The sequence below is a fragment of the Siphateles boraxobius genome, unplaced genomic scaffold, assembly GCF_051911475.1.
Source record: "Siphateles boraxobius isolate OS27281-9 unplaced genomic scaffold, OSU_SipBor_1 56, whole genome shotgun sequence".
In the NCBI taxonomy this organism is placed as follows: Eukaryota; Metazoa; Chordata; class Actinopteri; order Cypriniformes; family Leuciscidae; genus Siphateles; species Siphateles boraxobius.
The window spans coordinates 2,787,206-2,815,069 of NW_027509182.1; the positions used below are offsets into that span (position 1 = coordinate 2,787,206).

General features: G+C 38.1%; 1 protein-coding gene across 1 annotated transcript; it reads right to left on the reverse strand.

The window, feature by feature from the left end:
• Window positions 1-769: 769 nt before the first annotated feature.
• wdr36 (WD repeat domain 36) lies at window positions 770-27,864 on the reverse strand. Its single transcript, XM_077206377.1, has 23 exons — window positions 27,562-27,864; window positions 26,255-26,282; window positions 26,033-26,133; window positions 25,036-25,153; window positions 24,815-24,947; window positions 24,379-24,433; window positions 23,070-23,202; window positions 22,813-22,988; window positions 22,596-22,716; window positions 22,430-22,495; window positions 21,747-21,830; window positions 21,275-21,429; window positions 21,070-21,184; window positions 20,813-20,978; window positions 15,659-15,767; window positions 14,833-14,912; window positions 13,288-13,395; window positions 10,181-10,278; window positions 9,951-10,096; window positions 9,746-9,862; window positions 7,897-7,978; window positions 7,619-7,806; window positions 770-1,035 (listed from the first exon to the last, which is right to left on the reverse strand). The coding sequence occupies exons 1-23, from the start codon at window positions 27,721-27,723 to the stop codon at window positions 886-888; spliced, it is 2,691 nt and encodes an 896-aa protein (XP_077062492.1). The 5' UTR covers window positions 27,724-27,864; the 3' UTR covers window positions 770-885.

The following is a 27,864-nucleotide window of genomic DNA, read 5'->3' on the forward strand; positions in this document are numbered from 1 at the left end:
GTCTGGCAGAATGATTACCATTATTGTTTTATTATGTTACTTCCAGTTTTCATGAATATGGCAATCTTGAACCACCCCAATACTTTTGCCTATCCTTGGTAGATTATATCAAAAGTACTATGGCATTACCATCTAATCTGAAGTACTTTTTTGGAAGTGCTGTTTAAAGTTATGAAAAAACATGTTTTATTAAAGCATTTATTACCCCACACCACTGAACCATGTAAGTTTACTGCAGTCTTCTTTCATTTGGATGGCAGCAATCCCCTTACAGATTGTGACTTAATGTGCATTATTGAGGAACTTTTTCTTAAATTTTTCAAATATGCCACTTTCAGTGATGATTTGAATGTGCTATGAGGAAGAAATCACCCACACGAAGTCCAAATCTGTATTGGCCTGCATGACTGGTCATCCTTTAAAACTCAAGCAGTGCAGAAGTGTTTTGGGCTCCCACACAGAGAGACCCATCTGTTCAGTATCTGCTCAACACAAAACAACCACAATCCCAGCTAACCACCAGCATCACTCTCATCTCACACATCCACTTCCTTGCTGCGCAGTCATACAAAATGAGAAGCACTGGAAGATGATGGAGGATCCTTTCGGATGTGGGATGCAGATATAGTGTGTACAGCTTCAGATGACAAAATATCAAATCAAGCAGCATTTATTTTAAGGCTTGGTTTGATATTGTGTCATCCATTCAAAACCCACTGTGTAAACATAAGAGTGCCATGATGTTTAAACTATTAGCAGAAAAATCATATAGATTGGAATACTTTTAATGTGTATTAACAAAATAGAGCAAGAACATTTAGTCTGACACAGTCAGTCAACAAGATTCTCAGAAATGCAAAAGGTCTACATTGAAAAAAAGGTGCTTTATATTAGTGCACTCTTGATATAAGACAACAGACAAATGTTCTGGTTTAAGAGCATCTGCATGGATAACCACATCTCCTCCAGGTTCTTCGACACGCTCTCTGCCTCCTCCATCAGTTCTGGCTGGTCTGCGATGAACCGAAGATGGAGCTGACACAGAAAGACGGCATTGTGAGAAATAAAATTAAAAAAAAAAAGTAAAAAAACTCAAATTGTTAAATTACTAGATAATTGTTTCGATGATTTTAAAATGAATATGTACATAAATGAGGGAGACAGTCTACAAAAGGTGCTGAACTATAAACCATAATGAGAAATATTTTCATATAACATTTGCTGCCATCTGCTGTTTAAAAAACAAACAAATCCAGTGTGTCTTAACCAGCAACATTACAACTTTCAAGCATAAATTAATTTTTTTATGTAAAAACGCAGTGACAAAATCCTAACCAATCAGAACATATCTGATGTTTGTTGGTGCCCTTTTATAAATGTAAGAGATTAGAATTTGTTTGTTATGAAACTAATTGCATTATTACACTTCATTTAATATTTACATTATGTTCATATAGTTTATAAAAGATCACATGATATATTTTTTATTAAATGTTAATTGATACTACAATAATATATACACACTCACTGATGAGCAAAACATTATGACCAGTCACAGGTGAAGCGAATATTGTTGATCATCTCCTAACAAAGCCACATATCAAGCTCTGAGTATATTAGGCTGCGTTTACACTTGGCATTAACATGCGATCACCGTGATCCGATGAAGCAGATCGGATCATTAGCCAATCAGGAAATGGTGCGTTTACATTTGTTCACATTAAGTAGCCTCTGTATCTGGATAACCGATCGGATTTCTGTTTCCTGCATGAATTAGGTCTGTGGCACAACACCAGATTAAGAGTAAAGATGATACAAATCAAACAATGTCCCAATTGCTTTCACTCACTCACTTTACGTTCAATCTCCAGTAATTAGATCAAATTAATTTTTTTGAACGAAGGAATACTTCCAGAGTTGATCATACAAAAATAACTGGGTTGATCATGTTAAAGTCACATCGATCATCTGGGTTTAAGCTTATAGTGTGCAATGACTAATCAACATTTAAAACATAAAAAAAAATCTGATTCCGATTATTCCTCTGGCAAAGCAGCGTGCAGCTCTTCATTAAGATCATGACTACAGGCGATCGCCTCGTTCAGATAATGTTGCAAAATTAAAATGAAAAATGACACAAAGTATAGCCTATCATGTAAGTCTAAATAAACTATTTTAAAGATTGACGTTTATTGTAAGGTTCAAATAAGTTTCATTTGTTGTCTAAACTGCGTCTGGCCATTATTTTCTGACAGCCACGCGGGGAGACTGGGCGGGGATTTAAATTACGTCCACCTGTGAATGCAGACACGATGGCTGGATTGCGTTTACATTACACTGAGATCTGATCACAATGCGTCCTCGACTACCTCCGAACCTGGACACGCTGATCGGATAACATTCCGATCAGATGTGCGTTTACACTTGTCTTTTCAATGTGTATGTGGACAACATCCGGATACAGGTCGCATGTTAATGCCAAGTGTAAACGCAGCCTTAGATGTTAAGTAAACAATCAGTTCTTGTAATCAACATGTTGGATGAAGGAGAAATGGGCAGGAATAAAGATCTAAACTACTTTGACCCATTCTCTTCGCCTTAACAATTTGGCCCGAGTATCGCTGAAACGGCAAGGCTTTCCACAGGGTGTCTGGTGCCCAAAACTCTTCAATGCACGATGGCAAGGAAGGGATATCCCGTCTGGTCTGAGCTAACAGAAACTCTACTATGGCATAGAACTCTGCTGCTCATGGGGCTGCGTAGCTTCAGAGCAACCAGAGTGCGTATGAAGACCCGCCCACCGCTGAAAATGCCTACAACAGGCACATGAGCATTGAAACTGGACCTTGGAGTGGTGGAAAAAGGTTGTTGGTCTGACAAGCCTCGTTTTCTTTTACATCAAGTAGATGGCCATGTACAGGTGCTGGTCATAATATTAGAATATCATCAAAAAGTTGATTTCAGTAATTCCATTCAAAAAGTGAAATTTGGATATTATATTCATTCATTACACTCAGACTGATATATTTCAAGTGTTCAATCCTTTTAATTTTGATGATTATAACTGACAACTAATGAAAATCCCAAAATCAGTATCTCAGAAAATTAGAATATTGTGAAAAGGTTCAATATTGAAGACACCTGGTGCCTCACTCTAATCAGCTAATTAACTCAAAACACCTGCAAAGGCCTTTAGATGGTCCCGCAGTCTAGTTCTGTAGGCTACACAATCATTGGGAAGACTGCTGACTTGACAGCTGTCCAAAAGACGACCACTGACATCTTGCAGAAGGAGGGCAAGATCATGTCATCTGCTGGTTTTGGTCCACTGTGTTTTCTGAGGTACAAGGTCAACGCAGCCGTCTACCAGGAAGTTTTAGAGCACTTCATGCTTTCTGCTGCTGACCAACTTTATGGAGATCCAGATTTCATTTTCCAACAGGACTTGGCACCTGCACACAGTGCCAAAGCTACCAGTACCTGGCTTAAGGTGGTCATTCCCTTGCGATTTCAGCAAGGTACCTACTCACACTGAACGAGTAAATCGCATGCAATGTAAAGCCACAGCTCAGGATTTATGTGCTCACACTATTCGGTCCGAACGTCGAGCTTGACTGCTCACACTATACGTGTGAAATGTGTGCGATAAACCCCCGTGCTGGGTTGCGCCTAGACGATATCATGTATGCAGAGATATTGTCAAAACAAGCATCAGCTATCAATATCAAGAAGATTTAGCATTTCCAATTTATGTATTAAATTATTATTAGTATTATTGTAATTATCATTAGGGAAGGCTAATTTTGTTATTAAATTGATCTGCTATTATAATTAATTTGCCACGCAATACTTTCACAGCACATCACCGCAACGTGCTGTGAGGATAATAAAATATTACAGAAGCTTACTCCTCCTCATTGAAAATTGTCTAAAACATTTAGGTCGATTACAATGAATTATAGGCATATAATTATATTAACAGTCTATGATATGTCTGAACACTGCAATAATTAGTCAATGAAAATTAAAAACAGGTTTATTTCAAAAACATTGTTTAACAAATTAATAAAAGAGGAACAGTGTTACATCGCAGGTGGCTTGGAAGACGTGGGTAATAACTGGACAAAATGGAGGTAAGCAACAGTAATTTGTAGCTAGTTTGAACTACAGAACTTAAAGGGGTGGTAAAACACGATTTCACTTTTTTAACTTTAGCTAGTGTGTAATGGGGCTGTTAGAGCATAAACAACATCTGCAAAGTTACAACGCTCAAAGTTCAAAACAAAGGGAGACATTTTCTTTTAAAGAAATCAATTTCTAAGGACTACAGCAAACGGCTGGTAGGGACTACACGACATTCCTCCAGGGTTGCTGACATCACTAACCCCACTAAACCCCTCTTCCGAGAATACTAAATAAGGGGGGCGAGGCCATTTTATATTGCTTTGTAGACGAGTTGTTGTGGTATAGTAGGCTGTTGTTGCCGCAGTGCCGTCGAAATGCTGTTATTTTCATCCGGTTGCAGGTCCACTTTGTTCAGCCTTCCTAGGCTCGGGGGAGTCAGGGATCAATGGTTAATTTATTTTTAACTCGGTCCCTCATAATTATTACCCAAATCTCGCTCTCTGTGCTGCATATTTTACGGAGGAAAGCTTCCACAATCTTCGCAAGCTCAATGCAGGATTCGCACAACGGCTTGTCCTGAAAGATGGAGCAGTTCCAACTTTGAGAACAGAAGCTGTTGTTTACGGGCCACAACCTGTAAGTATGATTTATTTTTCGTCAATGTGTTTTCCTGCAATAGTTCGTATTGTTAATTGTACGTTGCAGCAAGGAAGTAAACAAATGGCTCTGCAAACCAGCTTGTTAAATGCTCATTCATACCTAACGTTACAAACTTTGTTTAAATCTCAACAGCGAACTTGGAATTAGTGTAAATTATTCTTTGATTAGAGCTTTTATGTATTGTTTATCTACATGATTGTTTATCTACAGGCATGCTAAACATGGTTCTGTGTTTGATTTGGCTAACTTACTGTAGTAACGTTAAAGCAAATGTTTAGTGTTCGTTTTGGGTTAATAGTTCTGGCGACAGATATTTAGCTACGATCGTTCTAAAAATACAAAAGTAATGGTGCCATACAGTCAGTAACGATCACTATAGATCCGCAGTCTTTACTCAAAAAATCCCTTTGAGGACTGTAACGTTAGTATAATTTGTTAGAACGATTATATGAAATTCTTGTTTATGAATATGAAGCTTATTTTTTTGTAATACTATAATAATTAGAACAATTTAATTACGGTGTATCTAAAAAGTAATGAGACAGAAACAAACAACAAAAAACAAACCTTTCTGAAACATCGTTTAACAGCCGTTCTTGAACAGGTTCTGCTCGATCATATTCACTAACATTCTCTGGGTCCGATTGACGCCATTGTTTATAATACACCAAAGCACAAACTACCGGTAAAGGTAAGGGGTGTGACGTTTCCGGAAAACGTGCACTAGGCGGTTAGCGAATTACAACACACTGAGCCAGCTAAACTCAAAATCGGACGAAAATCACACAGTGTATGCCCGCCTCTAAGGACCATGGTATCCCTCCTCTTATAGGGACCTCCTCCCGCCAGCAAACTCGCCTGACCTTAACCCTATAGAAAATCTATGGGGTATTGTGAAGAGGAAGATGCTATACACCAGACCCAACAATGCAGAAGAGCTGAAGGCCACTATCAGAGCAACCTGGGCTCTCATAACACCTGAGCAGTGCCACAGACTGATCGACTCCATGCCATGCCGCATTGCTGCAGTAATTCAGACAAAAGGAGCCCCAACTAAGTATCGAGTGCTCTACATGCTCATACTTTTCAGTTGTCCAGCATTACTAAAAATCCTTTTTTTTGTATTGGTCTTAGGTAATATTCTAATTTTCGGAGATACTGAATTTGAGATTTTCATTAGCTGTCAGTTTTAATCATCACAATTAAATGAAATAAACATTTGAAATATATCAGTCTGTGTGTAATGAATGAATATAACATCCAAATTTCACTTTTTGAATGGAATTACTGAAATAAATCAACTTTTTGATGATATTCTAATTATATGACCAGCACCTGTATGTGTGTGCCGTTTACCTGGGAAAGTGATTAGTGCTTAATTTGTAAATTCTGAGGTCCCAAAACAGGGGGGCGTGGTGACGGATCCGGCAAGTTAGTGAGGTAGAAAAAGGTAACAGAACATATGCACACATCTCAGTCGGTTTCCATCCAAATATTTTGATGTGCATTTAAAAAATACGCATACGATTTCTTAAATGAAAATGGACAGTCAGGTTTCCATCCAAATATTTTGATGTGCATTTAAAAAACACGTGTACGATTTCTTAAATGACAATGGTGTTAAAATGCACGTTAAGCTTTATTCGCATACTGATGATGTGCATCGAAGTTTAAATATATTCTCTACATGCTACTTGTCATGCGCGGGAATCTGAATAGCGGTCAAATCCAATAAATCATTGCCAAGACATGGCATCGAGCACTTTGAAGCTGCATTTCTTATACTTTTTTTTTAAATACATTATCTTAGCAAATTAATGTTATCATTACTATTCTTATACAAATTTTCCTGAACATATGTACACACGTGATAACATAAATATTTATATTTTTTCAGTGGTGTATGATATGGGGGCTCCCCCAAATTAGATGCCAGATCCGATTTCAGTGGTGCCGGATCCGGCTTGTTCGGCACAAATTAAGCCCTATAAAAGATGGCACCAGGATGCACTGTGGGACGATGACAAACCGGTGGAGGGAGGGTGATGATCTGGGCAATATTTTGCTGGGAAACCCTGAGTCCAGCCATTCAGGTGGACGTAAATTTGACCAGTGCCACAACCAAGTTCATGACAATGGTGTTCCCCAAGTAGTCTCTTTATAATGCACCCTGCCACACACTGTTTAGGAATGGTTTGAGGAATATGATGAGGAGCTCAAGGTGTTGTCCTGGCCTAGAAACATGTGAGAAGTGCCGGTATGCAAGAAAAAATGAGGGTATGGTACAGATTCAAATATAGAAGTGCCGGTACTGCCGAATTTGATCACTATAAACACAAATACACAAATCATGGTTGGCAAGTTTGAGAGTGAGTTTGTTTTTGATAGAAATTGAGCCCTTCATTGTTCAAATTTTAATTTCCTCTGGAACTGGATTCAAAATAATTGTGTTTTTTTAAATCATAAATATTACATAAATATTATAATACTATATTATAAATATTTTCAAAGAAAAACCATCTGCTGGAACTGAGCCCAAATCCACCTCCTTCCCCCAAAAAACGCATTCCACAGTCTTTATTCAGCTTTATACAGCTATGTGGAACAGGATTTTAGATCAATGATTGACTGCAGACGGGGGATTCCCAGCGTATTAGAAAAAAACAGAAACCAAGCAACTGGCAGTCATGGATAGTTGGGCCAGAAACTAGCAGGTCCTACAAAAAGTCTTATAGCTTTGTATTGGAACTTAAGAGCCAAAGATAATGTGTTGAGAAGCTTATATTAAAATAGCATGTGGAAAAAAAAATTCAGCAGATTGCTTATACCGTACCTTGAGAAACAATGCAAGGTAGGCTTGAGCCAGGTCAAAATCTCTTTTGGACTGAAGAATGCTGCTGATCATCTTGAGGAAACTCTGCATAACTCTGACATCTCCACCCATATCTGGAGACAGGGCCCGAAGTTCTGTTTCAATGGCAGAGGGGCCCAACTCTCTCAACAGCTTCACTGGCTCCTCGTCTATCACGAGAAAACAGATGATGAACACAGGGAATGTGTTGCAAATTCAGAAGTACAGTCTCATTTCAAATAACAGCATAAGAGACTTACACGAGTTGCTGTCTAAAGCGTTCTCAAGCTGAAGGTAGAAGGTGGACTTCTGTGCCAACACTCCCAAGTTGACAACTTTAGACTACATAAAAACAAAAGGACAAATTTAATTCAACATATATACCGTAAAACTTCAAATAATATCCCGGGCATTTATTTTCCCAAATGGGCGAACTGCACCGGCTTGTATTTGAGACAGGCGTCTATTTGAGACGGGCCTTTATAATTTAGTGTTTAGATGTTGTTCATTGAGATGTTGTTCCTAGAGTTTTTAATCTTTAAAAATCTCCAAATGCTCCGCGTGAAACTGCGGTCTTCCGACCTTTTACTATCGTGTCAATTGATTTTGATTAATATGCGCGAGGGAGAGAGAGCAAGACAGCGTGTTGTTTGGAAACGTGAGAGTGCGCGGACAGGGCGCTCTCTCTGCTCGTTTGCGCCCTGTCAAGCGCAGCAGTCATTCTATTACATCACTCACCGATCAAAAAAGGCTGGCAGGACAAAAATTTGCTTTGGCGACCGCCAAAAAGCGGATGATACGACGGGTTTTACAAGAATAAATACAACCCGAAACTAAAAAACAGACCCGGCCTCTATTTGAGACTGGCCTTTATTTACCAAACCTGTCGCCACACCAGGCGTGTAAAAGAGACAGGGGTCTATTTGGGCTCGCCTATTATTTGATGTTTTATGGTACACTGTATATAAATATACATAATTCATATTCTACTTGAATATACATGGTTCAAATTATATATAGTTTCAACTATATATAAAAAACAACAACAAAAATAACACCTTGCACCTTGTACTGTGTGTGCTAGACTAACTGGGACTAGTCACAGAACTTGCATATTTTTGCCCTATTGTTGGTTTGATTACTTCTTTTGTTCTCCTCATTTGTAAGTCGCTTTGGATAAAAGCATTTGGTAAATGATTAAATGTAAATGTTAACTTTTCCAGTCAATACTATACCCAAACTTATACCCCCCTGTTTCACATAGAAGGTTTTAGTCCTAGACTAAAATATGTTTGAGCTGTTTTACCTGAAAGCAACTTACACTGGCATATCTTAAAATATATCAGTGCCATTTTTTTGTCTCAAAATGCACATCAGGCACGTTTATAAAAGCTACTCAAATGTCCCAATTAAACTAAGGCCTAAACCTAAAAGACTTAATCAAAGTCCCATCTGTGATTAACAAGACCAAAGTGTTTTTATTTTTCTGAGGCATTAAAAACTGGAAAACTTCTGATTTGTATAATCTACAAATTAATATATTTTCAAGAATAAGAAATTCTATACTGTGGGATTACAAAGAATTTGTTTAAGATCTGCTGATCCTACATCCTGGATATAACATCACATGAAAAACTAAGGTCAACTACACTGTAATTTGGGCATTCAAGGTGAACATGATGGTATAAATTTACCGATTAGATTCAATATAGTTTCCAGTGAGGGTTTTTTGTCTGTCTTTGATCTTCCTACTGAGAGTAAAACTGTGTGTGAATGTTTACAGTCTTTTTAGTCTTGTGTTACTGTTTATAGAATTTGGGGGGTACCATTATCTTCAAAGTTGGGAATAATCGCCTGTATTGTCTTCAGATGATTTGTTTTAGTGCTCACATCCGCTGTGTGTAAGTTCAACACCTTTAAGGACTGCCCAGTGACTGCCTATAAGATACCATGTATGATACCCTTAGTCGGACTTGATGACTGCAGCTACCAACAGCACGTGTTCTTAATAAAGAATCCTGCTGAAGATACAACCAAGTCTCCTGGTCTTCAATTCGGAGTTTCCTACAATACCAAACTCAAGAGAGACACCATCAAAAGAGTGTTTACCTGGCCCTCTGAGGGTGTGTTTGGTTGAGCAAACTGGGGCACCAGCCCTGGAATGGTGGGAATGAAGAAGGGTGCCGCTTTGGGTAATTTTGGAGGCTCTTTGGGTTTGTTCTTTTTCTGTAGATGAAGTTTTTAATTTAAGAGTTTATCAAACATATCACACTTAAGCACAGACTTTTTTTGTTTGTTTTTACAAGCATAATACCTTGATGATGTCCAGATGCAGCAGGTTCTTCCAGCGCGAGTCAGGAAGCAGTGAGAGTGTGATCAGATGTTCATCCAGCTGTGCTGGTGAAATGTACTCAGCCATCTCAGAGCTGTCAACGTCAAAACCTTCCTCTTCTTCTGTTTCTGTTTGCAAGCACAAAATTAAAAGGATTTAATATCAAGCTAAATGATTTTAAAATGATAATCAATATGATCCTGTGGTTGCACCTTTGCTTGGGCAGGTGCCTGGCAGCATGATCACAGTCGGTTCATAGTCTCCAGGTAGAGGGCGCAATGACACCATACTGCACAGTGTGTTATTGGACCTAGAAATGAAACAGAACAATATTCCTTAGGCAATATACATTTTTTCATTGAGCAACTTCTTTGAATCATAATAATTGGGTCATGACAGGCTATGTTTGGAACAGCACAGCATAGTTAATAATGGTGGTTAAAATGTATGTATGGGGTAGGATTAAGGGATGTAGAATATGGTCATGTAGAATAAGGCATTAATATGTGCTTTATAATTAATAATAAACAGCCAATATGGTAGTAATATAGTAAATAGTGAGAATAGGTCCCTAAGCTTGTGTTACATATACATATATACACACTACAGTTCAAAGGTTTGGGGTCGGTAAGATTTTTTAAGTTTTTAAAAGAAGTCTCTTCTGCTCACCAAGGCTGCACTTATTTGATTAAAAATCCAAAACAAACCCAGTAATATTGTGAAATATTATTTCAATGTAAAACAGCTGTTTGAATATAAAGTGTAATTTATTCCTGTGATCAAAGATGAATTTTCAGCATCATTACTCCAGTCTTCAGTGTCACATGATCCTTCAGAAATCATTCTAATATGATTATTTGATGCTCAAGAAACATTTATGATAATTATTGCAGTTGAAAACAGTTGTGCTACTTCATATTTTTGTGGAAACCATGATTCATTTTTTTCAGGATTCTTTGAAAGTTCAAGAGAAAAGCGTTTATTTAAAAAATATTTTGCATTATTATAAATGTCTTTACTGTCACTTTTGATCAAATTAATGCGTCCTTTCTGAAGAAAAGTATTAATTTCTTTAAAAAAATAAATACAATCGTATTGACCCCAAACTTTTGAATGGTAGTGTATATATATAATTATTTAAACATAACAGTTTATTGAACCTCTTGACAAAATACAAAAAATTCCATCATGTTTGAGTATAATATTGGATACACCAGGCTTTTATAGCTCATAGTATCGTGCTTATATTTTAGGGAAAAAACACCTTAATTGCTACAGATGCTGATATTTATGTGGCCAAAAAGTAAGATCAAATTCTGACAGCTTGAAAAGTAATTTCGTGATACATCAATGAGAAACATTATAGCAGACTATTTATATAAAATACATATAAATATCAGTTATCACTCTATATCTCTGAATAATGTCGAAGTAAAATGAGAAATACTTTGTTCTATGACCAAAGCTCTGTAGTTTTTATATGCAATATATGCACTGCAATGCAATACAATGATGTTTGAGAGATGTACAAATAGACATTTCTCAAAGGTCTGATGTATCATATTTGATTGTATCATATCTGCTGATTGGATTAGACATTGCCCTGGTTTATCGAGGAATTAAGAAGACCGTGACAGCTGTCCAAAGCCCCGCAAGGCTGCCCGTGATGATTGAAGTGGTGGGCAGAGCTGTCAGCACTCAGACTGGGTCTATGAACCACAATATGAATAACATCATGGAGAAGCTCACAGCTTTGCAAAGGCAAATGGATCGTTTCAGAGACCAAAATGGACCAGGAGAATAGCCTGTATAAATTGAATGCGGCAACTCGTCCCAAGACCAAACAATCCCAATCTTATCTGTTTCGGCACCCCCCTACCAGCACTGGCCTTGGCCAAGGCTGCTGCTGGAACAACAACTCTCCCGGAAGAGCACTGCAGTGAGCCGCTCTTGCGTTCCTTTCCCGACTCCACAGACACCTGGTGATTGTTGACTCTGCCTGGGACATGATCAAGGTTGTCTCCATGGCAACTTGCTGTGTATCGCTATGACAATCCTGCGGACTGAGGCTCCTAGATTATAGTGCTGGCTTAGCGACTCTCCAGGCCTACACACACATCAACTTACACATACACAGATATGCACCCGCCCCACACCCCATCCCCCGCCTTCGCCGCTTCGTACCCCCAGTCTGACAGGCGGGTCTGTGACCAGCGCCGTAATGGCTGCAGGACCGGATGGCTGCTTGCCTGTGCTGGACTATCTCCATCCCCCACCCCCAACCGTGTTGCAATGTCTTGTTCATGTAGTGTGTACTGTTTATGTGCTAATGTTGCTGAGGTGTTTTTCCTGTTCCCAGACTGTTCTCCTTACAGGAGCATAGTCTGGGGGTTGCCTTTTTTTCTCCTCACCTCTCCTCATGTCATGCTGTATTTTTCTCAAGTTGGCGCTGATTATAGCAGCCTCGGTAACACCTTATTACCAAAGCAAATTCCTTGTATGTGCACAACACTACTTGGCAATAAAGTTCATTCTGATTCTGATTATTTGATATGCAAATTTTAACATGATTGTCTTCAAAAATTATGCATTGATAATCAAGTAAAAGAAAGTTGCTTCAGCCCAGTAATTATTCATCTTGAAATATTATGAATACATGTTATACTTACATTTAACACATTTAAAACATTTTTTTTAAAGTAATTTTAAAATTTCACAGCAAAAAGTCACGTGTCCCGCATTTGTGTGTGTGTGTGTGTATATATATATATATATACACACACACACACACACATGCATATACATATATATATATATATATATATTTGTGTGTGTTAATGGTACTTTACACATGATTGAAAAATGGGTCATTACAAAAAATATATATTTTCAACAAAAAAAAAAACTATAACCCGGAGCATTCTGGAGATAAATGCCTTGCTCTTGGATACAAAGGTGAAAGTTCACAGATCGCTCCCTCTTTTTCATTTTTGGAGCCTGGTCTGATCTGATATTGTGTTGCATGGAAAAAAAACATCAACTGGAAATTATATTGTCTTAAGTAAATTCCTAAAACTATATAAAAATGTTTAATTCTTCAAATATAATGCCATTCATACATAAGCAGATTCAATTGGCACATCATGAACTCATTACTCACATAAACTTTTTACTGTTCAGTCACGATGAATGATAAGATATTTGTGCTAATTGTTCACCAAAATTCAACCGCACAAATCTTAATCTCATGTGTGTGAAATAACTCATTGAAGTAGAAACAAGAGTTTACAGACACAATATCTGCAAGGCAATCTCTTACCATAAATAAACACCTAGGGTGTCAACATGCGAAGAGGCCAGGAAGTTCCCGGTAGGGGACATACTGAGACTGACGGCTGCTGCGTCTACCAGGAAACAGTCGACCAAACTATGAATGACAGCAAGAGAAAGTGGAAGGGTGTGAAAGTGTGAAAGAAAATCATTCAGTCATTCAATTGGGCCAGAGGGGACTTCATCGGCTGGAGGAATCCCCTTTAGACAAACGAAAAATATCCAACAAACTAAATGTCACTACGGCCGCATCTATGAAAGATAATAATTATCTCTGAATTTGGTTTCACTAGTTACTTTGAAAATTATCAGTGACTGACTAAACAGAAAAGGTCATCACAAATATCTAACCAGTCAATAATATAGAAAGTGGAAAAGGTGTCACTGGACTGGCCTGGTCTTTCCCTCCTACAAAAGGCTACTTTAGTGGTTTGTAGTGGAACGACAGTGTCGCAATCTCACTTACCAATCTAAGCATTACCTATACATGTTACAAGACACAAAAAAATTAGGTTCATGAATTACAAATCTCTTTTTTTTACAACTCTACAATTACTTGCATTCAGGGCCAGATTATGCAAATGAAAAAATTGAACTTTCATTAGACTTTAGCACTTCCATTGTAAAGACATGTTAACATGGACAAAAAACAAAAACAACTAAACATCCTATTGTTAAAATATTTAGAAGCACTCAATTGAAGATTTTTAAGGTCTTGCCAATAAACAACAAATACCTTCAAAAACAGCAAAATTCTATAAAACTGCATACAATGTAAAAGTGCATTTTAGTTGCAACACATCCTTTACGTTCAACGGTATTCAGAACAGGAAGAAAAAATATGAGTATCAAACAAACAAATTATAGTGGCATTTATTTTAAACAACATTTATATTCAGCACGTCTAAACAAATTTATTTCAAGCAAAACATCCAGCATGTGAGAAATGTGCTATACAAAAAAAGTGGGATGAAATCGGGTACCTATGCAATTCCAATAGTTGATTTGGAATAAAAGTTGCTGCACATTTCAGATGATAAAACAAGACTTCCAGAAAGTAATGAGTCCTTTTTTTATTTGTATTCTTAATGGTCACACTTTTATCGTTAACCTCTCATGCATCGAGTAAAACACCATGCACACGTTTCAACTGCTGTAGCTCAGATTTTTCAGCAGAGAAGTTATTTGCATACTGATTAGGGCTGCCAATTTAATATGGGTGAAAAAATTAATACAAAAAGATACAATTATCATGTCCAATCCGTATGTAAATTTTCCAACCATCTGAAGAATTTGAGCTTGAAGCACCACCTGGTTTCATGTATAATGACTTGTAAAGCCACTTTTTTATTATATTTTCACTCATCTGCCACAATAATGTAGGTTAATGTCTTTGAATTCTCATAATTTGGGAAATGTTTTTCCTTAGCAAATATTATATACGCAACAGAAAAGTTTAGCGATCTCATCCATTAATTGTAGGGCTCACTGGCCGCCAGTTGAAAAGCCTTGGTTTATGCTCTAAACTTTGTACCTGCCAGATGGAAGATCCCATGTTCTGATGGTGCAGTCCATAGATGCTGTAATCAGCCAACGTCCATCTGGACTAAAAGTCTGGACAAAAACAAATACAGCACACTTCATAAGCAGTTAGTAACGCATACTTAATTCACCCAAATATGAAAAGTCATAATTTACTCTCCCTCATGCAAAACCCATACGACTTTCTTTCTTAAATGGAACACAATATGGGAAAAATGTATTTTGTCCACATTAAGAACCTTACTGTGCGTTCACACCGCCGCCGGCGAGAGCATCAAAGTGGCCAGAAGTCATTCATTTTCAATTAGAGCCGGCGGCGAGCTCCGGCGAGAGCGGCGCGGCGCGTCTTGGACGGTGAGAGCGGCGAGGAGAGTTGAAGTCAGGTCAACTTTATGGTAATAAGCAATGACACGGTTCGGCGGCAAACAATCGTAATATAGAAGTGCTCCGTTTGAGAGGAGTCCAGAGAACGCAGTCCTGTAAACTTCAGTTCCGACCACATTAGTTCCAGTGGTGTAGTCTACTTTTTTGTAGTGAGTATACTGTGATATACCCTTTAAATACAGTTGTAAAAAAAGACCACGCGTTCGATCTACGTCAGAGCATCAGAGCGTCCACGAATCTTTCCAAGGCGTCGCTGGCAGGGCGGCGAGAGCGAATTTTGCCGCTCTCGCCGGCGGCGGCGGTGAACGTACGGTTAATGGTAACCTGGTCATGTCAAGCTCCACAATAGCAGTCTAAAGTGTCATTTCAAGTACAAATATTGGTTAAGAATGGCCAAAGACTAGTCAATTTTGAATTATGTAGTTGAAGCTCACCATGTCGTTGATCTGCCCACGATTTCCAGAGAATTTGCGAACAATCCTCCTAGTTTCCATGTCCAGAATGTGAACTGAAAAATTATCCAGCGCGATAGCAAGCATCCCGCTGTTTGGAGAGATCAAGCATAAATCAACATCACTGTCATCCTAACTAGGGCTCTATGACATGGGTGAAAAATAAAATAATATAACTAAATTATTCACACCTACCGTTGGAGCAAAGTCACGCATGTTTTTTTTTTTTTATGTGTATTGAGGGTGTGTGTATTTATTCTGTAAATGTGTATCCATCGTAGTTTATGTGCATGTATTCTTACCTGATTAAAATATGGATTCACCTCAATTAAGCACATACTTTTTGGTGCGCATTAATTTATGTGCATCTTGGCGCTTTCATCTAGCATTTTTATGCAATGTCCCACAGTGCGCGTAAAAATAGGAACATAACTAATGAAAACAACAAAAGCACTCATGTTTATTATTAAAGGTACATTATGTAACGTATAGCCCTCTAGCAGTTAAAAAAACAACAATACTGCTAGCATTTTGTGGAAGAACATTGTTTTGGTTGTGCTTCGGCTCTGCGTGACTATGTGGATGAATATGGTTATACTACTGCTCATAAAACATTCACTACTATATGCATATAGATATACAAGTTTAGATTGAAAGAATCTCAAGATTACTATCTGAAGACGTTACTGTAGCTATACCCATTAATAGACACTGTACTTCCTTGCTAATAAATTTCAGCACAATGCTACAACCATAATAAAATGACCCTTCACAATAGATAATGCTTTATAATGAACTCAGAGAGCTACACATGGCAATTTATCTCACCTGTCGAGTAATAAAAGTAAAACCAGCATCTCCACATCACTTTTACAACATTTCAAATCCTTCAGTTCTCACTATCTCCGAAAAGCCAAGCCAATGTTGATTCTCTTTTTATTACGAGCTCTGTAGCACTCTCTTTTTGCCAGCAGACTCTCCTCTATACAGCATTTTTTTTTCTTCAAATGAAATATACCCCGATTAGCCATAACATTATGACCACCTGCTGAATATGCTACGGGTCCTCCGCCTGCTGCCAAAACAGCGCAGAATTACAGAGGCACAGCCTCTACAAGACCCATGGCCTGAAGGTGTCCTGTGGTATCTGGCACCAAGACATTAGAAGCAGATCCTTCGTCTGTTGTGAGGTGGAACTTTTTGATTCAGTACATACCACAGATGATCAATTAGACTGAGATCTGGGGAATTTGGTGGCCAGGACAGCACTTTGAACTCTTCATCATGCTCATCAAACCATTCCTGAACAATGTATGCAGTGTGGCAGGGTGCATTATCTTGGTGAAAGAGGCCACTTCCAACAGGGAACACCATTGTCATGAAGGGGTGTAACTGGTCTGCAACAATGGTGGCACTGGTCAAACTTATGAATGAATGGACGGACTCAGGGTTTCTCAGCATAACATTGCTGGCTTCTTGTTGTCCCAACAGTGCATCCTGGTGCCATCACTCCCCCCAGAGAAATGGCGCGCACGTATCGGCCGCCCACGTGATGTAAAAAGAAATGGGACTCATTGGATCAGGCAACCTTCTTCCACTGGTCCAAGGTCCAGTTCCGACACTCGCTTACCCATTGTAGATGCTTTCAGTGTTGGACAGGGGTCATCACATACACTCTGATTGGTCTGTGATTGATTGGTCATCAAATTTTGTCCGTAACAGTAGACCTTCTGTGGGCTTGGACCAGACAGGATAGCCTTTGTTGCCCTCATGCATCGATGAGTCTTGGGCCCCAAACACCCTTTTGTTGGTTTGTGATTTGTCCTACCTCAGACCACTGTTGTTACATTCTCTCCACTGCTGACCGTGATCAACCCAATGCCTTGCCATTTCAGAGACACTCTGACACATTCTCTTTGCCATAATAATCTGGCCCAAGTCAAAATCACTCCTATCTTTATTCCTGCCTTTTTCGACAAAAAAACAAGTGGTTTTATTTGTTTTAATGCTTACATTTGAGTAAGCAAACTGAATAATAAATAATAAATAAATAAAAAAACTCTTCTGTTAACCTAATATAGAATTAAAACTAGTCTCTATAAAAACAGGAATGGAATAGTTATACATAATACAGTGTTTTCGAAGAATATGCCTGTTATTTGTAAGACGCCAGTGATATTTAACATTACATTACCCTGTTCAACGGAGGTTATGGTGCTGCTAGCTTGGGCAGTTGTACGCAGTGGATCAAAAACACAGCATTCCTGCAATTTAGTACCATAGGTAGATATATGTTTAAGCATGTTGCTTGTATTTGCACCCTTGCATGAAATAACAGCCTTGCGGTTACTGGAAACGGCATATTTTCGTCTCGTTTAGTTAAAATAAAGCCAAGCTTTAGATCGTCTATTCCTCTCCATGATTCCCTCCTTTGCTCAAATCGCTTTGACGTCATGACACACAGATGTGTAAGCCGCCGTGCTATGGTGCCAAAAGGGACAGTTGTGAGTTCACGGTCTGTATATATGGCTGGGACTCGGAGCATCGAAAAGAGGAGTCATTCAATATCGATGGTTCATAAAATTGGGTTTTCAATTCCCATCCCTAGAATTTGTGCTCTGCATTTCCCCCATCCAAGTGCACACAGACACACAGCAGTGAGTATTGAACAAACCACACAGTGAACACACACCCGGAGCAGTCAGCAGCCATTATTTGCTGCAGCGCCCGAGGAGCGATTGGGGGTAAGGTGCTTTTCTCAAGGGCACCTCAGTTGTGGGCATTGAGAGTGGAAAAGAGAACGCTGTTCATTCACTTTCCCAAATCACGGAAGTGACCTCGCATAAGCCATCAGGCAAGTGTTATTTAAATAAACTCCTGATGTACTTACAAACTTTGCAATGCCTCGTTTGTGCAATGTCATGGTGCAAAGGACCCGAGGTTGAAATTACTCCGAACCATCCCTTTAAAAGTTATTCGTCATTTTTAATAGACCAATAGATCTGCAAAATAATAATGCAGATTTTTTACATTTCTGATAATAATTTATCAAAATGTATTTGATTTGTTCATGATAGTTGTTTATAGTCTTTAATAATAAGATTCTTGGGAGTTTGTTGTCATAGGGTTATATTTTACTTTAATTACCTTAATTTGCCCCCAACTCAGTTTGTATGTTTTTTTTTCTCTGCTCATATTTTAATATAAAATTTTCTGTATAATGAGTGGGTTGTAGGTCTGTTTAATTGGTTGCTGCCTCCCCTATTCACACATTCTACACTCCAACTTTTCTAGTTTAACACATCCATGTCAAGAGTCTTTTTCAAATCTGAGGTGTGAACGACCAGTGGTAAAACAGGAAAGTTGCATCATGACACTTCAACAGACAGTTGCAGAACAGATGATTTATTTTAGGGTTTAAAAAAATTAAATTCAGTGTTCAAAACTATCCTTGCTGTAGCATGACGAATCATCCGTTGTTAAATCACAGAAAACTCTTGGTATGGCGCTCACCCATGTGTCTTCTAAAAGAGCACAATAATCCTGGTTGTCTAAAATAATCACAGTTATATCAAATAACCACGATCATATGGTTATATTTAATAATCACGAAAGGCCTAACAGGTACACCGCAGGGTACGCCATCATATCCATCCTCGCTGAAGAGTTGAAGCCCATCTCACGTAATTACCAAAACAATGTTCCGCTTGCAGATTCACACCTCAACCGCTAAAGGGTCAAATCTTCTGTACCATAAAAAGTGTTTTTAAAACTATGCATAAATATTAATTATAAATATAATATAATTAATTGTGCATTAAATGTGCAATAAGCAATTTCTGAAAAACACTGTTGAAAGTGGATCGGACCGAGCATCAAAACATGCTCGCTGGTAGCCAATCAACAGTAAGCACTCACAGGGTATACACTCACAGGATTTCCTGCAGCACTTTGAAACTAAGGCGGCCGCCTAAGCAACACACGCATGCCGCCTTAACTCTGCGTCAAAAAAAATTATATGAGCGATATCCGCCGTGTTAATCTGTCCTGTTTTCTCCCTTTCAATCTTTAAATATGTGATAAGCCTTCGTGTTCGCTTCAGTCTTGTTATCAGCGCGTTCTTCCGCAGCGCGCCAAGAACGTCAGAACAAACAGAAGACAGGGTGGGTGTGTGTGTGTTCATCTGAGCCTCATTGGTCTGTCACTGCTCGTCAATGTCAGAATATTTGAGATGACCAAACAAATCAAACTAGGTGGGTTTTATGTTCGCAGCGCGAATTTTAGCAGAGCGACTCATAGACAGTAAAGGAGCGACTCGACGCGCTTCAGTTTACGGTCGGTCAAGTGCAAGACAAGATGTAAGTTGCTAAACTAAACATTTTCTATTTGACAGTTTTTTTTGGTCATAAATGTTAAACGAATCACAAAAATAGTCAGGCAAACATCATTAAAAATATATAAGACTCAAGTTTCAGTATTTGTCTTAATTTGTGTCAGGAGTTATGCAATTCCAAATCCCCCCCTGCCCCCCCCCCCATCCCCCCCACCCACCACCGTAACTAAGGCCCTATCCACACTACAGCGTTTTAATTTAGAAACCGAGAATTAAAACGAATACGATCTCCGTCCACACCAGCGTTTTAGCTGCGTATTAGAACTGATCTCCGTCCACATTAAAACGACTGAAAACGCGGATCACGTCACCATTCACCTACACTGGGCATGCGCATGCCGGTGTAAACAGGAATCAGATTGACTATTCCTCAGATTTCGCTGAGGTTGATAAGTGCCGATCTGGAGATTCAAAAGTTTTCGCACCATTCTTCAGCAACTACAACTTAATTGATAAAATTTTTGCCGTTTTAGTGTGGACGGGAGGTGCAAACGTAGCAAAAGGTCTCCGCTTCTAAACTAAAACGTAGTAGTGTGGATGGGGCCTAACACATTTTCTGCGGGAAACCCTGACTCATTAGGGGGGGAAGTGCCTGTATTGCATGGTGTGTTCCTGAATTTGGGGGCGGAGCCATCAAGATAGGGGTTTGATCCTTTTGGGCAAGGGAGTGTTTGTTGTGGGGATTTTAAATATCAACAGGGTTTCTCAGAAATCGCTTACTGCAACTTTAATATCTTCAATACCTGTCCCTGTGAAGCTGAGATGACGCCGGGGTGGCTGGCAGGATGTGTGTATGTAACAGCTCCTTCGATTTAAACTTCCAGATCTTCAGAAGGCAATCTGCTCCCACACTAACAGTCAATTGGTTCAGCGCATCCACAGCGACCCCACGCACAGGTCCTGTATGCGCTGCACACACACAAACACACAAAATGCTATTGAGATCAGACTGGAATTGACACGCATTTCGCCCCTGATGTTAAGGATGGGGTTAACTCACCCTTGTCCTCTCCATAATATCCTTGATGAAAACCAGACTGCATGTTGTACACATCAATGTGTCCTGAAGACAGTGCAATCACTGCAAAGTTCCCACAGGAGGTGATATCCACAGCCTGGACAACATATGACCAAATCTGATTTGTAGTCATACGTTACATAGCTAAATGATCATGTAAACAAATACATCACATCTACACACTTACGGTTGCATGGACATTGCGGTTAAGGTTCCTGTTAAGCCGTTCAGGCTCCAGCCTGTGAGCACCCATTGAACCTTTCTGGTAGTTCCACGTCGTAGTCATAAGGAAACCACGGTGGCATGCAATAATGCCATCCCAGTCACTCTGACGAGCCGTTTCTATACAAAATAACATCAGCAGCATTACACACAGTTATGGCTTTCAATATTTTATTTGTAATGAGTCATTTATAGGGTAATTCTAACACTGTTTTGGATATAGAGAGAGGATCAGAGTTTTAATTAAAATTCTGTCATCATTTACACATCGTCATGTCGTTCCAAACCACTTGATTCATAAGGATTACATATGCAAATGTGTGTTCTGAAGATGAACAAATGACATGAGGGTGAGTAATTGATGACAGAATTTTCATATAAGCATTTTAAAAACATACATTAACACCTGTAATTTAAAATGAAATCATTTATCACACCTGAGGCAAAAGTTGTGATGGCAGGAAGTTTTTCAATGTCGTGCCTCACACCTTTTTTTTTAGCTTTTGTTTTGTTGAGGGTGCCTGTTGGTTAAAAAAAATATATATAGTATTTTACAAAACAGATACTACTTGGGGCAAACCAAGATGACATCAATTGTCTTTATAATGTAACAAGCCCATAATGAAGTGTTAAAAAGTAATACTTTAATTTTTTAAAGGAATACGTTTTCCTAATTTAATGGGCAAGAAGGCAATTTTAGGCTGACTTTGTGAAGACTGTTTTAAAACAGAGTGCTGTTTGTTTAACTGACAGATATAACAGCATGGTGTGAATTTGAAGGTGAGACTACCTGTAATAAGTAGTTAAATAATTGACTTGATAGTTTGAATGATGGGAAACTAAGGCTTAAGGGTTTTTAAGAGTGTTTGGAAAACATGTTTGGAAACAAGGTAAGCCTCGCTATTACTAATAATCTGAACAAACTAAAAATTATTAAACTTTAATTTTCAAAAAAATATTCAACTTCAAGAACACCCTAGCAAATTCATAAAAAAAACACTTCTGAAAATGTACAGATCTAATTCTTTTTGATGCAAATCTGTTTGGTACTGCTAGTTATAAATGCATTACACACTTTACCTTTACATGCACTAACAAGAAAATGGCAAGTAGTTATTACCGTGCCCCAAACTCTTGTTGAACTTTTCATGAACAGTTGAAAATGACTGCAAAGTACCATCTTGACCTATTATGAGAAGTAAAAATATTAAGATCATTATGCTTAAATAAATGTATCTGCGTTTAAACGCCTTTATATATTCATAATGTACTGGTTATGACAGTACCTGCGCTAAGAATTTGAGAGCCGCTCTGGTCATGGTGCCGAATCTTTGTTGGTGGGGCGCTGTGACCAATCCGATGTCTTAGAAGACGGCCGTCCCCTCCGGCAACATCAAAAATCCACACCTACGTCCCACATACCATTTACTGGCATAATACACATTCAAATTCTACTGTCACATCTGAATACATTAATGAAAACGAGCCAGAGCAAACACAAACCCGTATGGCATTGTCCGCTCCGTTAGTGATCAGGAGGGGTTCATTTTGAAGAAATGTGAGGCCGGCAATGGCTGTTGTATGAGCATCTCGCATTTGACAGACTAGTTTCTTCTCCTCTAAATCCCACAGCCCTATGTGTCCAATAGGACTGCCAGATGCCATTATTGGATGCCCATCTACATGGCAAGGACAAAATAAGTGCAATTTAATTGGAAAAGTATAGTATACACTTTGTGAGGCCTAGGCAACAACATTACCTGTCCTGAAGGATAAAGCTGTGACTGGACCCCAGTCTTGTTGGAACTTCATCAGTGTTTCATCAAATCTGATATTGTGAATGATGATCTGGCCAGATGCTAAACCCACACCCACAACATCCACAGCTGTAGTCTAAAGAGATTCATTTCGACAGAACACATTAAACACTAGTTAATATCACACTAAGAAATCAATTAAGGAGCCATTGGCTCCTATAATAAAAAAATAGGCGCCAAATAACGGTTTAGGTGCCACATAAGAATAAACATTTTACATATTTTAAACACTTAATTTCAGCCATCCTATCATGTGTTTACATCTTTCACCTCATTTTACAGCATCAGCATTTTTATACATCTTGTGGATGTCCTGGGAACTAAGGTTCACTTAAAGTGGAAACTTGAACATCTTTTCCAACTTGAGATTTATATACAGTCACAAAGAATTTTTTTCTTTACACAGAATCTGAGCCAGTGTTATAAACCATAATTATGTCAGCATCACTTGGCCACTGAGTGTAATTTGACCTCTTTCTCAATGCATTCTATAAATGTTGTGATGTCTTGTACACATCCAGGCCATTTTTCTTCATTAGTAATATCTGAGAGGTTAATATGGTGAAAGGCAGCTCTTCACATGCTATCATTTAGGCAGTGTTTTTTTTTTGTTTTTTAGCTCCTTATTCTTTCTCATCATGTAGACAACAGGTTCAAGTGTAACTTTGCCGATTTTCAACCTGCTTTGTATTGTTACGATGTTGGTAGTATATGTAAATGAACAAAACACATCATTCAGCAGAATTTTGACAGCTCCAGGGCTTTCGTGAAAACTACAGATTATACTTCCACATTTTTGTATCCTTTGCATTTTTTTATATCATAACATGTACATTTATATTGTCGCCAGTGGCGATCTTAGCAAAAATATCACTCACAAATTAATATTTTAAAATAAATTATATCGACCGTTTTAGGTGCAGTCTGTAGCCCTGTCATTGAACTATTAAAGAAGGGCTCGTCCACCAACTGACTTGGTTTAAACTTAAATATCTTTTTTTTTAAATAATGGAAAAGGTATGAAAACATGCCTGTAAAATGGACGCAACATCTTTTAGAGGATTTTTATCATCTTTGATAGTTTTGTGCAAAGGTTACAGATATTCAGTGCGTTCATTTGTTTTAATATCAGTCAGTTACTCGACTCAACCATGTTCGTGGATTCTGTTTTTGAATTAGTCAATTATGAATAGGTGTAGTTTTAAATGTGCACAGGGTAAAGAATAATAAGAAAGAAAGTAACGAGACCAACCTGTTGAAGGACAGTTACAGCAGATGCCCATCCAGGAAATGTGAACAGGAGTTTGCTGGATTAAGAGAGGAAGATTTGTTTTATTATTTCAAACAACATTAACACAAAGGTCATCATTGAGAACAATCATCATTTGCAATAATGAGAATTGCAAACAAATTAGAAAATATTTGCATTGTGACAGAATTTCTCCTTTTAGTCTTTAAAAACTTTTCGGAGTGGAATATGACATTGGTGAGCTTCAACTCGTAAGTAACACTGCAGGTTTACTGTAATGTCATTATAAGCAATGCAAATACTCAAAAAATTATCTTCATACCATTAATCTACAATTTAAAGGCACAGAGCACACTACAGCTGTATAAACACAAACTTTAAATGTCATGGAAGCCACTAATATCACCAACTACAGTTAGCATTCATTAGAAGTGCATACTTTGATTTGATGTTCCATAACTGAAGACCCCCTTGACTGCTTCCGAACAGGATTTTGTTCAGGTAGGTGCTCGGGTGCATGAGAGCAGAGACCTCAAATGATGCTTTGTCATATGAAATCTGCAGGTATGTGTCTGCAGTGAGATTGACAGAGCATATTACATACACTGTGATTCTGCTGAAAGAAATCAAATTTAGACATAGCGAAAATAACAAACCAACCTTCAGACGCGATATCCCAAATAATGACAACATTGTCCTTGTCGACAGAAATGAGATGATCTCCAAAAGGCAACAGTAAGTGAACATCAGCTTGATGCCCTTTGTATGTATTAACAACCTGAATGGAAGAGACAGTAAAAACATATTACTTATAACTAATTATTATTTCAAAGTCTCTTTAGTTTTATGCATCTTTAAAGGCGAAGTATGTAGTTTCTGCGACACTAGTGGCATGTTTTCATACAACCTTGCAAACTGCCCTTCAGTGAGTCGTGATTCGTGCCTCCCCAACTCAAAATCACAAGTCTTACAGGTGCTCGTGAAGGCATGTCTCAAAAAGAAAAAGCAGGCTACTTTCAATAAAAGTCTAAAATATTAGGAAAACTTTTAGCTGTGTTGCTGTGTGTCATGAGTAAGCAAATGAGTAGGGCTAATACTCTTTCTAGAGCGCACAAGAGTATTTTACATGTAGAAGTGAATAAAAGCCCAAATTAAATCTGTTATCTGTTATCATATAAAATGATCAAGTCTCTTCAGGAATTTTGGACCAAACCACTCAATTCATATGGATAAGTTTTACGATCTGTTTATGAACTTTTTGAATTGTCAAAGTGGTAGTTGCGTAGCTGTCAATGGAGGGACAAAAAGCTCTCAGATTACATCAAAAAGGTCTTCATTTGTGTTCTGAAGATGAATGAAAGGCTTACGGGTTTGGAACGACATGAAGCGGAGTAATTAATGTCAGAATTTGCTCCAAACTTTCGCTATAGGTTGAGCTGGTAAGAGACTGATGGATCTGAGCGGACGGCTCTCAGTGTTTTGATGGTGCCTGGGAGGCTCAATGTTTAAACTTTTGGGGGAGATAAACCCATGAATGGCATACTAATAGTAGTCAATGAACAATAAACTGGGTTCAGAAATATATTATAAAAAAAATCTTACATACTTCACCTTTAAGAGCACAGTAGATCACTAACTATGGACTTTCATGCTTTACCTCTTTGCTTTTTGCAAAAGCTGAGATAAGTTTTCCATATGCAGCATAGACAAGCATACGATCTGCCGCCAGGGATGAAATCTCTTCTGGCAGCGCATTACCTGTATAGGTGGTTATTACAAGTGTTTCAATCAAATGCATATGAGAAACTATAATTGTTTGATCATGTATGTGCAGAAAATGTGCTGTAATCAGGAAATAAATGTACTGAATCCTACTTACTGACTGCAACGATTCCAAGTTTCTTTACCTGCCAGAAAAAAAGATGGGTTCATTTTACATTGCACTGAAAGCAGTACCATAAATTAAAGGGATAGTTCACCCAAAAATGAAAATACTATCATCATTTACTCCCCTCATGATTTTCCAAACCTGTAAGACTTTCGTTCATCTTCGGAACACAAATGAAGATCTTTTTGAAGAAATCTGAGAGCTTTCTGTCCCTCCATAGACAGCTATGCAACTAGCACGTTTCAAAAAGTTTCTTTATATGATCTCTTTATAAACTTTTTAAAGCGTTGAAGTGGTAGTTGTATAGCTGTCAATGGAGAAACAAAGCTTTCTGATTTCATTAAAAAGATCTTCATTTGTGTTCCGAAGATGTACAAAAGTTCTACAGGTTTGAAACTACATTAGGGTGAGTAATTATTGACCGAATTTTTATTTTTGTGTCAACTAACCCTTTAATTAATAAAACGCCATATTATATTAATTATTTATTCATCAAGTTATTACAACTTACAATTATTATCACACAACTTATGTTACTTTAATTTTAACACCATATTTGATTGATTACTGTATCTAGAAAAGTATGGCTATGCAAATAAATACGGAGTAATATTAATACTGAACAACGTAGCCTATATAAACAACATAAATACATGTAAAAGTGCAACATAAAATAATGTGTTGCCAAATTTTGCACAAAATGAATCTGTCACTTTGAGAGAAAACAAAAACAATAGCATGCATATCTAAACCGGTTTAATTAGAGCATAAACTACTGGTATTGTGCTACCAAAAACGAACTGTAGTTACATGGTAACTTTGGTAACTACAATGATGGCAATACTATGGTGCACTTATTGAAATGCTTGTTTAGAGTTTGCCTTGTTTTTCGACACGGTATCATGGTACTACTATTATATTTTAGACATTTACAATGGTACTATGGTATTGTTGGACATATCATGATACAAAAATCTACATACGACAGTATTACAATCACTGTACAACTCGCGCTTTGATATAACGTTAAACCAGACCACAGAAATGCACGCACAAAGGTAACGTTATTTACATTGTATTCTATGGTGAATTCAAGGATACTATGGCACCCACATGCATGGTAGGCTACTAAACCTTTAAGTTATGTACCATGGATTTTAATTGATTTTCCCAAGTACTTCAAATAACGGTGTTACCACTGAAGATGTTCAAAACAGGTTAGACACTAAAAACTTAGCATGAAATATTTTATAAAGAGGTTGTTTTGACTGAATTCCATTAATTGAATTCGCACTTACATTATATGTGTGGAAACACTGTCCGACTGCAGTGACCACATAGAACTCTCTGTGTTTCTTGTGGAAGCGAAGCACGTGCGCGAGATGATTCGAGTAATTCCCCAGTGCCCTGAATCCAGAGAAGATTGTGCTTCCTTTCTTTCCCGCAGACATATTGCTCATTTTCACCCGTAGAACTTTAAACTTCACTGACTTTACACGGAATTCAAGTAAATGTTTAACACCGTTTCCCCCACATTTCTGTGTAGGGACCTGATGTTGTTAAATGGTGTTACATTACAAACGGTTCGTCTGGAAACTCTC

What these genes read in the sequence shown, in the direction of transcription:
- wdr36 (XM_077206377.1), bottom strand. Translation starts at nt 27,723, where the DNA reads ATGAGCAATATGTCTGCGGGAAAGAAAGGAAGCACAATCTTCTCTGGA. An exon ending in TTGGGATATCGCGTCTGAAG is followed by an intron (nt 24,948 to 25,035) that starts GTTGGTTTGTTA and finishes ATCTCACTGCAG; the next exon opens with ACACATACCTGCAGATTTCA. An exon ending in GAGCGGACAATGCCATACGG is followed by an intron (nt 22,717 to 22,812) that starts GTTTGTGTTTGC and finishes TGTGGGACGTAG; the next exon opens with GTGTGGATTTTTGATGTTGC.